Source organism: Fonsecaea erecta, assembly GCF_001651985.1.
Source record: "Fonsecaea erecta strain CBS 125763 chromosome Unknown Scaff5, whole genome shotgun sequence".
NCBI lineage: Eukaryota > Fungi > Ascomycota > Eurotiomycetes > Chaetothyriales > Herpotrichiellaceae > Fonsecaea > Fonsecaea erecta.
Genome location: NW_017387248.1, coordinates 1507599 through 1521372, shown reverse-complemented (window position 1 = coordinate 1521372; position 13774 = coordinate 1507599). Strand labels below are relative to the sequence as shown.

Sequence of the window (13774 nt, the reverse complement as noted above, 5' to 3'; positions counted from 1 at the left end):
AGCGAGATAGAGGTCAATGGTGTACCGTACAGACTGCTACGGCGGCGCAAACAGAGATAATTTGGCAACTCATCATTGTCACGTGCAAATGCACCACCTACTGTCCAGTACATACAAGGACAAATGAAACAGGATACTGCTCTGATTGAATATCGATACAGCCAGCAAATCAGCCAATAGTCTTGGAAATGGCAATGCTTTTTCTATTTCGGATACCAGGAGGTCTACCTACCCATGTAAGGAAGCACTTGTTGATGCAAAAATGATGCTGAGTAAATGCACGCTGGTGAAAGGATGATTATGCTTTTCACGTCGGCGAAGCGAGGTGGTAGTACAGATGACGGGACGCCAATGCGCAACGTGGCAGACCCGAGAGTGTCGAAAGTGTCGAAAGTGTCAGAAGTTGTCTGAACTCGTGGTCGGTGAGTCTTAGTCCAGGAGGGCATCTCCCATATCGTCTCCCCCAATACATCCGTCATGAACTCAGAACAACGCTCGTCGCATCATAAGTGGCCGAGTTGGTGGGTACAAATGAAAAAGTCCACCCTTTCTCTGCGCCCCCCCACAAGTCCTCCGTCAGCAACCCCTTTAAGCATCTCTTCGGACCGGGTATTGATCCTGTCGAGACCGACCACGTGAGGATGCCTTCACCCGGTGTGCATGTCTCATGTATCGGAGCGTGTCGTGAACAACATCATCTTCCAATGCCTGGGGCAGACTGTCGACTCGAAGCGGACGTCCGCCAGTAGCCACAGACGACAAATGATTGAGCACGGCAACATCCCTACTGGATGGCGTGATGGCAGGCGCGTGTTTCTTCGGCTTCAAAGATCGAGCCCCTACCGGCAACGATGGCACTGGAGGCAAATCTCGATTGGGAGGCGGCTTCGTGGGTGGGTCGGAAGGGGGCCGAGGAAAGTATTTCACACCCTCATCCGACGACGCGCTCGTGCTGTAGTTCATGTAGGTGAAGGCACCGGTCTCAATCGACTCCCCAAACGACAGTCGGGGATCCACTTGGCTGTCGTTGTTGTGCCAGTTGTGCCAGTGCTTCTGTCTGGGTGTGTCGAGTTCATTGGACCAAGGGACTTGATTTGGAAGGACAGCCGCCTCTGCGCGACGAGCATTGCGGTGCAGGGAATGATCGCGGGAATGCGGACTGTCGGCCACCACCGTGTCGGACACGCCGTCAAAATTGAACGACAATAGCGAACTGGCAGAAGTTGCTGCTGGCGTCGCGATTGCGCTTGGAGGCGTGTGGCTGATGGGCGAGTGGACCATGGGACCATCCAGAAGCATGGCATGCTCTCGATGCTGTCGTTGCTCTCTTGTGAGAGATCGCGCAGTGCGAGAAGCTTGACGGACATTCCTCCGTGGATTGTCGCTGTCCGATCCTCCCTGCCGGGGTTTCTTCTCCCGGATCGGAATATTGGTGGTCACTGCCTTGCTCTCTAGTCTCTCGTGAGTCGCACAGTGGAGTCTATCGACACTGGCAAAGCGACGAATCAGGTCGCCCAGTTTTTGCTGCAGCTGAGGACTAGTCAGACGGGCGGAGGGATCTCGTTCGAGACACTGAAGAATAAGCTGCACCACAGGGCCGACGGCATGATATACCTGGCCCTCATCCTTTTTCGCCTTCTTTTCGGCTTCATTTTGGAGACTCTGAGCCCACAAGAAGACCTGGCCAAGGTTGGCGTGGAAGCTCGCATCCGCTAGGCCACCACCACGGCCAGCCATCCGATTTTTGGAAGATCGATGCCGGGAGAACGAGCCATAGCTGCGTTTGCAGAGAAGATTCAGGACGTCCATGATCACCGCCCCGAGTGAAAATACGTCGGACGCGAACATGTCCTGTTCCACGGACTGCCACGTCTGAACGACGGCGCTTCGGCCCTCGGGTGCCGATACGAAGATTGGATTGTTGAGCGAGGACGTGTTCTTGCCATTGGAACTGGTGGACGACAGAATGGAGGGCGCCCGTCCTGGGACGATCGGGTCGATGCCAAACCGTGCTGTATCTTGGGTTGAAACCGATCGGGTGTCGGTCGGAGACGGCATGTCCCTGACACGGCTAAAAGGCTGAGGCGGCGCGTCCGGACTCATGGCTGCACTCAAGCGGAGCCTTGCGTACCCTCCTCTTGATGTGGGTTGAAATGTATACGTTGCTCCGGACGAAGCCGACCTGCTTCTTGCCGCATTCCTGCCGTCCGAGGAGTTCAACCGTGGGTTTCCACCCACCTTGCGGCCCGTTCTCCCGCCAGAGGGAAGCGATAGGGCGGCAGAGCCGGTGCTTTGCACGGTCACCGCTCGCTTCCAACGCTCGGGCGGACCGTACTGATACGCTTCGATGTCGTCATGGCGAGGCCTCTGACGAAGCAACCCGTCTCCGTCCAGCAGGCCTAAGGAGATGCAGAAGGAGTCGTCAACCTGGATGTTGGAGGGGCGAATGCCTCCATGAAATTCACAGTTTTCATGTAGCCAGGCTACCGCGCTAGCCAAGCAGTGTGGCCAATTGATCAGGATTCGTCGTCGCTCAGACTTCGGGAGAGCACCAAAGCTTTTCGGAGTATCGGTGAGAAATGTCTTCAGGGTCCACTCGGGGGCTGGGGCGGAGATGACATTGAACGCGCCTTGATGGAGGTAAGAGCCAAACACAGACACAATATGTTGGTGACAGAGTCTCCTGCTCGCGGCGATTTCATTCAAGATCTCCTCCTCCGTGAGGGGGGCCTCGAGGACGATGCGACGGCGAATGAAAACCCTTTGGTTGTCGGACGGTAACCGAACTCGGTCGGTCCCTTCGTGACTGAGTGAGAGGACCACCGACTTCAAACTCAGAGGGACGACCGGGACTGTTTCTTCGTCTGCGTACCGGATATGTTCCCCCTCCCCGACAATTCGCGTCAGAAACCGGAACTGGGTCTTGTAGAAACGTCTGTCCAAAGACCTGTCGGGCTGAAAGGACAGTCGGAGATCGGGGACAGCTTGCTCGATGATGGGCAGATCTTCATCATCGTACGAGTCATCGATGATGCCGAAAATCTGATCAGGTACCCCAGTGGCAACCAAGATGAGGAAGAAGCGCTTTGCTCTGGTCAGGATCCAGTCCAAATAGGTATCGTCGGTTAGGTCCCCGCCAAAGTACAATGGCCGCTGAAGATATTCCTGTTCATCTGCACGCAGGTGAGAATGGACATAGGCGGAGGTGACTGTTTCGTCCACACGCTCATCTGTCCACAACGACATGGTTCCGAGGATTGGCCCTCGTGAGCAGGGACGATAGGAAAAGGATCAATGCGAGGTTTTGAGTCGGTGACTAGCAAGTGAGCCATAGTCTTATCGGAGAGCATCCGGCCAGGACAGCAGGGGTTCGGAGCACACACGTGGAAAGTGGGCAGTGGACATGACTAGCAGGAACCAAAGAGGGATTGTCGGAGACAAAAGGGCAGCAACGATGCTTACTCTACAGGAGATGAAACCGGGGAAGAGGTCGGGATAGATCGAAGGATGGGGAATCCTGGTGTCTTATTTGGCTCGAATTGGGAACGCCAGGTCGCGAGAACGGGTGTGGAGTGGCCACAGATCCTCGCATGGCAAGCCGTGGCGCCGGGAACGAAGGAGATAGAGACATTGATGACGGCGGTTTGCTGGAGTGGGGGTTCGACCTGCTACTAAAGGAGGGAGGCAAAGGGAGAACTGTTCGGGACCAGCTCGCCAGATAACATGGTGGTAGGATGTAGTAAGCCGAAAGGACAAACAGAGACACAAGACACACACCTTATCTCTCCTAAACAGGGGGGAAGTAGTCGTGAAAGCCCATCTTCCTAGACCCAATGGTGCATGGTTTCTCCCACGCGGGTGTATGAACGCAGTTTGAGTTTTCTCACATCCGCCCTCCTTTTTACACTTTTTTAAGACGCCTCCCTCAACGTTCGCTGACGAAATGAGGGACCGGTGGGAGAATGAGGGTGGCCTGAACAGGGGAGAGCGTGTGCCCGCCCTGGATTGCACCCTGTGTGAGGAACCGTACGGTGAGGGTGAGGGTGAGGGTGATGGTGACGAGCCCCCCGTGACTCCTGTTGTGGCCGTCGACTGATTGATTTGTTTCTGCAGCACAGATGATGTCGTTCGTTGCTCGTAACTGGATAGACTTGGGGGCGGTGGTGGTATTGGTGGTGGTGGTGGCGGCGGCTGCAACGGCAGCGGGTGATGGACCAGAGGACCAGGGGAGACACAGCTAAGAGGACAAGCAAAGATCGGATGCAGGATGCAGGATGCATGACTCCTGTAAACTGGCCACGGCCACCTGTAACTGGTCGCCCGCCAGCCTTATCAGCCATCATGATCGACTCAAGCCTATTATCAGTTTAGTTGCAGAATAAACTCGTTAAATGACATGAGTCTCAGGGTCTAGTGAGCCCTAAGGGGCGTGGGTCTGACAGAAGCAACCTCGGCTCCCTCGATAAAGGATCTGGGTTATTATAGATACTATCGATTGAGGCGACTTCCGCCGGTCCAACTGTGTGGGGCGAGTTCTCCTGGTTCGGAAACCCAGCGAGATGGAATGCTGGGTGCAAGGTTGGCCTGTGTGCCTGGTGATCCCTCCCTGTTGTCCTGTGAGCAGCAAGACTCAGAGGATCGACAGTTGGTGCTGTGACCTCTCCAAGGACCCCAGACCTATAAGAACCCTCAACGGCTCTGTGTTGTAAGGCCATCCATCTCCCGAGTACAAGGCTCGCCCTGCTGGGAAAATGCACACTCCCCCACTGGACTTGAAACAGGACGAGAAACATGTGAACCGATATTGGCATAAGTACACAAGAGAATCATGGGCCACTGTCCGAACTAGTCATCCTCCTCTGGTTTCCACATAATAATATCATCTTGGTCGACAAGAATGGAAGCGAGCAGCTATCACACAGTTCTGTCCGAATCAGTCCCACATTCAGCAGGTCTGCGCGCAACTTTGGGAGAAAAGGAATGTCGTCAAGACTCAAGACAGCTCTTCACCGACAATCCTCGGCTGCGGCTGGCCGTTCCTGTCCATTTGTTTACCGCTGCTGGTTGCTTTTGCTCACGTTCATCTAGTCACCCAAGCAATAAGATCACTGCTGCGGGCCCGTTGATTTGCTTCTCTCTCTGATTGCCGATCTTTCTCGAGGGATTGTTTGTGGTGCCGTGTCTTGGAGAGGCGGACGGAAACGCCACATGCCAAACCATCCCGACCAACGAGAACTCAAAAAGGAGCCATCTTGCTCCCCTCACACGATTCAATTGACCCCAAATGCGTGCAGTCAATACAGGCTTGAAGGCGTGCAAACACTTGCCGCAGGATGACGAGATGACAATTTTAAGGGAGGTTCTTTTCAGTTTGTGTGTATCCATCCCCATGGTATCGTGGCCTCCAGATACTTCACCATGATGCTTGGCATCATAAACAATGGCAGGTCGTAACGAGTTCGTCATACGCCCCCGCCTTCTTTGGGAGACGAAGGTTGGGAGAATGCCTACTATCGAAAACATGTCATGGTCATCTTCCAAATACCCCAGGCAGAGAGGATCAGAGGATGCCAACTGTGCTGGCAGATCAGGGGATTATTGTCCTTGCTGTTCGTCCCATGAGCAAATCGAAGGCTTGAGCTGGTATATGTGGTCGTCTGTGGCCGAGCAGGAAATTATGACACCGTATGGTCGCCCTGAAACAGATGAATGACAGTTGCCGTCCCATCCTGAGATCCTGGGTTTGATCAAGTGTTCGGTTGCTTGGCAGCAAATGGTTCGCAGCATCCCCAGAACGACTTTCGAATTTCAGCCTCCTCCTTCACTCACGACCACGGTATTCACTGCGAGGCGCAGAACAGATGCTCCCAGAAGTTCCAAGGGCCGGCACTGGCTGGTGCTCGAACCACGGTCGCAGCGGCGCCAAAAGCACGGACAGCAGAGTGTGATCGTTGGTCCTGTAGCAAAGGACCTCGCTGGCACGGGCGCAGAAGACCCATGCAGATGAAACACACACCCAGCAGATGGTCAAGGGACTTTGGGCGTCCGTGCTGTCACATGCATATACGCAACACATTCCACATTGCCCTCACCGCTCGTGCAAGCAGGAGGAACGATTCGAGGAGATGCTGGGGAATGCCCGAGTGTAAGGCTCCCACGACAGCTCAGTGCCAAGTGTGCAGGATTCCCCGAGACTGGGGAGATTGGGGGCCCCCCTGATCGACAACGAAAGAACAGATTTCAGGCCCGAAGAATTTTCTTCGCCATTGTCGCGGTTCGGGTGTTATGGTGCAGTCACAATTCAGCTAACGAGCCACTGCAAATGGCGGTCTATGCTATATGCTGTGGGTGCACGGCTTTTGCAAGGCGTAGCATGTCACGAGGGCCACCAAATGTGCGAATGTTGCGATATAAAACTTCATCTGGCGAAAAGCCGCCAAGATGACTTTTTTAAGTCCAGTTTGATATCACCTGTGCCGACCCCAAAGCCCTTGTTCCGCAAATCGGAGAGTCCAAATCTCCCGGAAGGCTGGGTGAGATGAGCCGGATGAGACATGGAATGGGTTTACAGCCACAAGCTCCTTCGGCTTGGGACTTAATAATAGCATCTGTTGGTCAGGGCAAAACAATCCTTTTTCCAACAGACCGGTTACGACGTACTCGTAAGCGGCGGGTTCGCAACTGATATTATGCAGCGGTCGACATGTGCTGGGCGAAAGAGCATGGTCGTCAGCATGGGAATTCTCTGGGCGCGGGCCCGCCACAGAGAAGTAAATAAATGTTGCCCAAAGCTTACGAGCCTCGACTCGATAGGTCGTACGATGGCCCTCTGTGAACCTAGGTAGGTTCCTGATGGATCTCGCAAACGCAGCTGTTCCCGACGAGCAAGCTTCGACAAGGCGCTCAAACATAAGAAAAAACCCTAAACACCTCATGCGCAACGGCCCAAGCTGCTCCACTGGCCATCGCTAAAGTCGCAGAGTGCCCCCTGGCGGCCTGGTCTCTGGCTGGACGAAAGAATTTTGAGGCCAAGGCTAAACAGCAGAGTTTCCCGTTCTGCTACGGAGCCCCCTGTCACGGAAATGTGGCTCGTACGATCGACGAAGGTCTAGAACACGCCAACTGTCATCCTCGACCACCCCGATCCTAGGGATTGGCACTCCACCGCAATGTTCTGCATAGCCAGATGCCTGTGCCTAATCCTCTCTCGCTGGCTTGTTGGGCCTGTTCGAGTGCCCACGTAACTTTGGAGCTCAAAAAAAATGGCGCGAAGGCTACGGTGTTGTACCTGCAAGTGCTCCAACCGGACTCCTTGACCGCGCCTCACCCGCTCAAGGCCATCTTGGAAAAAGACCCTCACATCTGGTCGTACATGAGTCTTGTGGCCCGACACAGCCGAGTGCTTTCTCGACATCTTTTCTTCTTTGTTCGTTCACAGCAGGTTCCCGATTGCCCAGCAGCCTGTTCTTCTGAGCATTAGGCTCTGTGTGTGAGAGAGTGTCCATTTACTCTCGTCGTTACTCACTTTTAATTCTTGTTCCTTCGTTCATACAGCTCTTTCAGCCCCTGGGTCGGGTTTCTGGTTGGCAATCTTTCCGAGAAAGACGGTACCAACACCTGCTTGCACTGTGATCCTGACTGTCCCCGCCTCCCACAACTTAGCCCCGCGAGCAAATCTTCATGGGCTTGCGATATAAGCCCTGCCAATGACCTCCCAGTGTTTGTCACTGGAGAATGGCTTGCCCACAGTCTCCAAACGGCACCCGGTAGTCGTGCAGATACAGGAGCTTTCCCTCCGCATGTCAAGCAGAGACAGATACGATGCACTCACCCATGGTGTTGTAGAAGTCTTGGGAAAGTCGGAGGAGGGGCCCCAGAATGGTTCAAGATCAGTGTTGGACGGACTAGGGCTGAAGAGACCGTACAGTGATATTGGACAAGGCCAGAAGCGAACTCTGCGGCCTAAGCCGCGCCGGAGGTCGTCGTCGTTGGGGTCGCTTGATGGTATCAACATGGGGCATGACGACTGCTTCAGTCGAAGGGAGCACTCAGCAAGCATCTGTAAAACCAGAAGTTATGATGCTGTAGGGCCTTTGATCGCGAGAGTGGAGAAGGAGGACGAGGACGAGGATAAGGACGGATTTCCTCACGACATGATCAGAACCGGTCCAGCGTTATTAGACGTTACTGCCGCTCCTACCAACTGTTCGGGATCGTTGCCTACGCACGGCTGGTTCTGCCCGTCACCCTTTCTCGGACAAGTGCTCAGCGGACCTTGTGGAATCGTACCACCCCTCACACCTCCAGAGGATCTCGACTCTTTCAAATGGGAGACTCCTTCACAGACAGACTCTAGCGAAGGCGTTCAGACTGCATCAAACGTCGGAGGTGGTTCAGCGAACCAGAGACAAAACCAGCCTCGCACCAGTTCGACCTCCCGTCCGTCAGAGATCAGAATGCCAGAACCATCAAACATGGCGCGGGATGAATCGAGCAGGACGAACTGGCTGGAACGAGCCTGCCAGCATCTTGGTATGTTGCTTCTCGGCTCAAACTGGGAGTATTTACTGACTGGGGATATATTTAGTTTCTTCGTCCGGAGACCCAACCAGTCAACAACAGCTTCAAATGGTTGTTCAGGCTCTCCCTTGTCAGCCAAGGTCGCACGACACGAGGCCAATCTACGACAGAGTGGTCGAAGACGTCCAAAACCACTTCACATCCCCGCCCTACATCACGATTACACACGCATACTTTCAAGCAATCAGCATGGACGAAGTTCCAGCCTCACCTCCAGCGACACCGAACACCAACTATCCGAGTGACGACTACTTCCAGGACCACACCGTGTTTACACATGCGGCTGTCGTCCCGGCCTACCACTCTCACACAACCACTTTCAGTGCCGCCGCCCCTCGCCCATCGAACATCGTCGCGGCTCCCAGCAGCATCCAGATCTCGATCCTCGAGCGGTACATTCCGCCTACAACTCCCCGAGAAGTGGAGGACTTTTTCACATTGAGCAGGCGGTCGTATTTAGCAGACCGACTGCTCGAATTGTCCTCGAACGATGGTTCGTTACTCCTGATCTATCCTACCAAGAAGGGCGGGCAAACGTTTGCAAATCGATACATCGGACCCGTCATCGAACCTTTTCTACGGCAATTTATCCTATTGAACAACCTCTACACCGACATTGCGATCCAGCTAGGCCGAATGGCAGCGGTCGCCAGTATGAAGAGCTTCGAGGAGATGCAGGCCCTCTTATCGACCATGTGCGAGGCTCTGAGTCAGAGGGCACCATCACGAGGACTGCCCAGTCGATACCAAATTATTCACGCCGAAACCGCGGAGGTGGTCCTGGACCGCGCCCTGTGGAAAGAGTGGTACATTGAACAAGAACAACCCCGGCTACGACAGAACTTGGTGGATTATCACAAGAGCGGTGGTCGGATGCCAGCGAGAAGTGGCCGGATTGAAGTGACGCCTGGCATGCTCGCAAGAGAAGTGGTTGATGGGATCCGCCAGAGTCGGGAGACAGCAGGAGATGTCGGTGTGGAGGTTGCTGTGTTTGTCGTTCGACGCACGACTGTCGTGTAATGTGTTTTGCAGCAAAGGAAACTGCATCATTTATGGCGCGGCTAGCAGCTGGGGATACAGCATGGCAATGGATGGAATTGATCAAGCAAGGCGTTGCGGGCGGTCTGACAGCGGCGGTTTCGGGGTGGCGCAATCTGGAGCCACAGGACAATGAACACGAGCAATGAGATACCCAGCGGATTGTGCGGTTCTAATGAAGACAAGCTGATGCACATGGACAAAAGATATGGATACTGATCACTGGTGCCAATGATTCCTACACTTGCTGAGCCGCATATCTACTGCATGTAATTGAAGGGATAACGAGGCACGTGGGTTGACCAGACTGACACCCGTTGTCCTCTATCTCACACTGACGTCGACGGCGTCTTCTAAAAAGGTCAACATCAGTCATTATTATTATCAAAATTAGCAGCACGATAGGAGGATGACGTGCCGTCGTCAAGCGAAATTGTCAATGTTTCAGACTTCTCATCGCCATGTCCGGGATGAGGACAAGTTGCACAGGGGCTCCTGAGGGCTTCGAGAAGAAGGACGGCCAAGCGAAAAGCGTGAGTACGGCTATCTCTGTGTTTTGTGTTTTGCCATGCAACTTGTGCGGACCCAAGGAACACCTCGTAATGATAATGGGCATGCACCTACACGAATATGGATGGAGGTGAGGGGCTGGGTTCAATCAGGAGCATGCGGGAATACGGTACCCCAACCAAGCTTTCCGGTACCTCAGACAGTCCGGACAAACTCTCCGGGGGCAGCCAGGGCATCTCCCAGATAATGATGTGCCTACGGCCGGCCTACTATCCTATTAGCTAGCCTACCTAGTGAGACCCCCCCATTGTCCCGCCACAGTTCCCTATCTTGACCAACCCACGGAGCTCCAGTAGATAGCGGGAGATAAACAAAAGGCCCAGCGCACAATCTTGCGCCTCCGGCACCTACTGGCTGGCCATATCCGTTCACCCACAACCCTCTAGCGACCTGGCAACCCGTCCGTGTTATCGATTCGGCAGCGGGCATGGCTGCTGCTGCATGGATCAAAAACGGGGATCTTGATGGACAATGCATGAAGCTGGTTCCATCTCCCACACGCTACGGCCCAATTCTACTTCGCGTCTTCCAACTTTCCTGCGTCGTGGGCGTGCGAGGGACTAGGTTCGGGGCAGCGTGCAGCGGGAGGCGACCTTGAACTCTACCAGCCCGTCGTTGCATGTTGTCACGTAGCTTTGGCCAGCTTTGGCCAACGGGATGCGCAAGCGGCTGAATGGGAACCACCATGGGCTGAAGCCGTCCTCGAATTTCAACCACCACTACGTCTATCATCCCCTTTGCTCTTCCTCCTCGATCGTCCTTGCCATTGTCGTTGCTGGCGTCGTCGTCGTTCATGATGTCTGTCGTTCTTGCATGACCCTGCTTGTTTCCCCCCTTCCTTCGTTTTTCTCCGGTTCCTGTCGCGCCTGCTCTGTGAAGAGAATCGCGACTCCCCCGCCCGTCGCTTTTTTTTCTTGCTCGAGCGCGGCTGCTGCGACTGCGGCTTGTGTGGCTCGTCCCTCTTTATCTTCTCTGACACTTCCTTCACAGGCGGCAAAGTCATTCAAATCACATTGCCTTGGGGACGAGATCCTTTTCTCTTCTTTTGCACATATTATTTGTCACTCCTGGTGGTTGGTTTATTGGCCGACCTCTGACAGCACTTGCTACTTTACCACAACTTTGCACCGCTTCTGAGCGATTGGACTCGGCAGGGTACCCAGTTGCTCAAGTCACAAGGGTGTTTTGACATCTGTATTCCTCTTAATATTACCTCTCCTTCATCAAGAACACGAGAGATCTCACAACGAACCATGGGTGCTCACACAGGCTTGTTGTTCCTGGTTCTTGCGGCCCTCTGCGCCACCATCAACGCCATTCCCACGATCTCAGCGGTCGGTTCCAAGTTCTTCACAAGCGATGGCAACCAATTTTTCATCAAAGGCATGTCTGAGTGCCCTGAACGCTCTCCTTGATCCCAGCTAACTGAAGCGTTCTGCGCAGGCGTTGCCTACCAGCTGGTCGAAGATGACCCCCTCGTGAACACTACGCAATGCAAACTCGATGCCGCACTCATGCAACAGCTGGGTGCCAACACCATTCGTGTATACCATGTGGACGCTACCGCAGACCATTCAGGTTGCATGAACGCTTTCGCCGCTGTTGGGATCTACCTGTTTGTGGACATGGACAGCTTCACCACATACATTCGATACGTAGGGCGGATGACCGTGACTGTGGCAAGAGATAGGGAAGCTGACAGCAAGCCAGGACACTGACTCGTCGTGGACCACGAACAAATCCGCTTCTTACAGAGCTGTTATGGACAACTTTCAACAATACGACAACACCGCTGGCTTTTTCGTGGGAAACGAGGTGCTCAATGTTTGTGTGTGACCAGTGACTCTCCTCTGAGACCGGCATACCTACTAATGAGTCAATAGTGGCTGATTCTGGGGCTGCTCCGTACCTTCTCTCCGCCGCCGCCGACCTCAAGAGTTATCGGGATGCCAAAGGCTACCGCAAGATCCCCATCGGCTACTCGGCCACAGACACCGCCGTCCTTCGGCCCATGCTTCAGGATTACTTGGTGTGCCGTCCTAACGTGACAGAACGCCTCGATTTCTATGCCCTGAACAGCTACGAGTGGTGCGGATCCAGCCCAGATTTCCAGACTTCAGGATACGTCGGTTTGCAGGCGCTTGCCGAAAATTACCCGGTCCCTATTTTTTTCTCAGAGGATGGGTGCAATACCGTGCCGCCGCGAACATTCGACGACCAGGCTGCAATCTTTGGCCCCCAGATGGTCGACACCTGGTCAGGGGCCATCATCTACGAGTGGATTCAGGAGATGAACGATTACGGACTCGTCTCGTACGGGCCGCAGGTCGGAGCAGACGTCAACGACGGGTCGATTGTTGTGCAAGGGTAGATGATGGCTTACCAACCACGAGTTTTATACGCAGTGGAGCTGACCGAGCTACAGATTCACCCGCCAAGGAGTGCCGACCCCGGTGTCACCGGATTTCAGCAACCTCCAACAACAATGGAAGACGCTGACCCCGACTGGCGTGAGCTCGGCGCAGTATGCAGCGACGGTGACGACGACGCCACCGGCTTGCCCCAGTTCGACCGCAGGAGGATGGACAGTGGACCCCAGTGCGCCTCTCCCAACGATTGGAGTTGGTGCCGTGTCAGCAGGTATGCCAAGCGGCGTGCCGAAGGGCAGCATTACCGTGACCCCTTCTGCCGCCGGGACCCTTTCTCTTTCTACTTCACTCTCTGTTTCTCCTTCGGAACCGATTTCGCAGGCCAGTAGTACTTACAGCTCGACAGTCACCCCGTCGATCAGCTCGAAGGCCAGCAGCACGACTTCCGGAGGCGCTAGCTCGGCGACCTCCAAAGGAGCGGCTGGTCGAACCGTTTCCGGACCTCTTTCGTTCCAGGGTGTTGGATTTGTAGGTATGGTGCTTGGGCTGGCGACCGTGGGCGCTGGTGTGATGGTCTGGCTGTGAAGGGCCGAAAGTGGTCTATCCAGGGGGCCAGGTGTGGTTTATCTTACGACTCACGAACAACATGGCTGCGAGATTCCATTGGGGAAGAATTCAGAAATGCGATCAAGTGTGCGGCCAATGGCGACAGGTAGACGATGCACAAGTATGGTACGTTACTGCAACAAGGGAACAGACATAGATTCAATAATGGTAATGGAAATCCACTTCTGAAGCGCCGTGTTTGTGTTATCGCCTATCTATTGAGATCGTTGCGGTTCCATTGCCGGCAGGAGTGCTTGTTCCGATGGCCCCATCGCGATCAGCATAACCGAGCCGTGTTCGCCGCACCATTTGTCAACCGCACAGCGGCTGATGCCCGACTCTCCGTTCCCAACAGGATTAACAGCATATCCGGTTTGGGAACGCCTGATCCGAATATTGAGGTGAGTTGAGCGTCTCTACTGGTAGCTGTCCGGCTGTCCCGGCACGTTTTGCAGTTGTGATTAGCCAGACACAGGAGAATAGTTCGAAAGAGGCCACAGAGAGTGAGGACAATAAGAGGGGAAGTTGTGAGAGGGTCAGATGTCAGATGTTCAGAGATATGGATGGATACTGCTGTCATGCACATGAAATCACCCTTTCGCCAGCAACCA

The 13774-nt window shown here is 54.3% G+C and overlaps 3 protein-coding genes across 3 annotated transcripts; 2 read left to right on the top strand and 1 right to left on the bottom strand.

Annotated features, from left to right (window-relative positions):
- Positions 1-588: 588 nt before the first annotated feature.
- Positions 589-3246, bottom strand: AYL99_06615 (hypothetical protein; the record flags this gene model as incomplete). Its single annotated transcript, XM_018838124.1, has 1 exon — positions 589-3246. The coding sequence occupies one exon, from the start codon at positions 3244-3246 to the stop codon at positions 589-591; it is 2658 nt and encodes an 885-aa protein (XP_018692684.1).
- A 4766-nt stretch (positions 3247-8012) lies between these two features.
- AYL99_06614 (hypothetical protein) lies at positions 8013-9600 on the top strand (the record flags this gene model as incomplete). The annotated part of the gene is made up of 2 exons (XM_018838123.1): positions 8013-8532; positions 8588-9600. 2 exons carry the CDS (start codon positions 8013-8015, stop codon positions 9598-9600), a joined length of 1533 nt encoding a protein of 510 aa, XP_018692683.1.
- Positions 9601-11441: 1841 nt separating this feature from the next.
- AYL99_06613 (hypothetical protein) lies at positions 11442-13142 on the top strand (the record flags this gene model as incomplete). The annotated part of the gene is made up of 5 exons (XM_018838122.1): positions 11442-11526; positions 11632-11843; positions 11899-12016; positions 12072-12555; positions 12614-13142. The coding sequence occupies 5 exons, from the start codon at positions 11442-11444 to the stop codon at positions 13140-13142; spliced, it is 1428 nt and encodes a 475-aa protein (XP_018692682.1).
- Between the last annotated feature and the right edge of the window lie 632 nt (positions 13143-13774).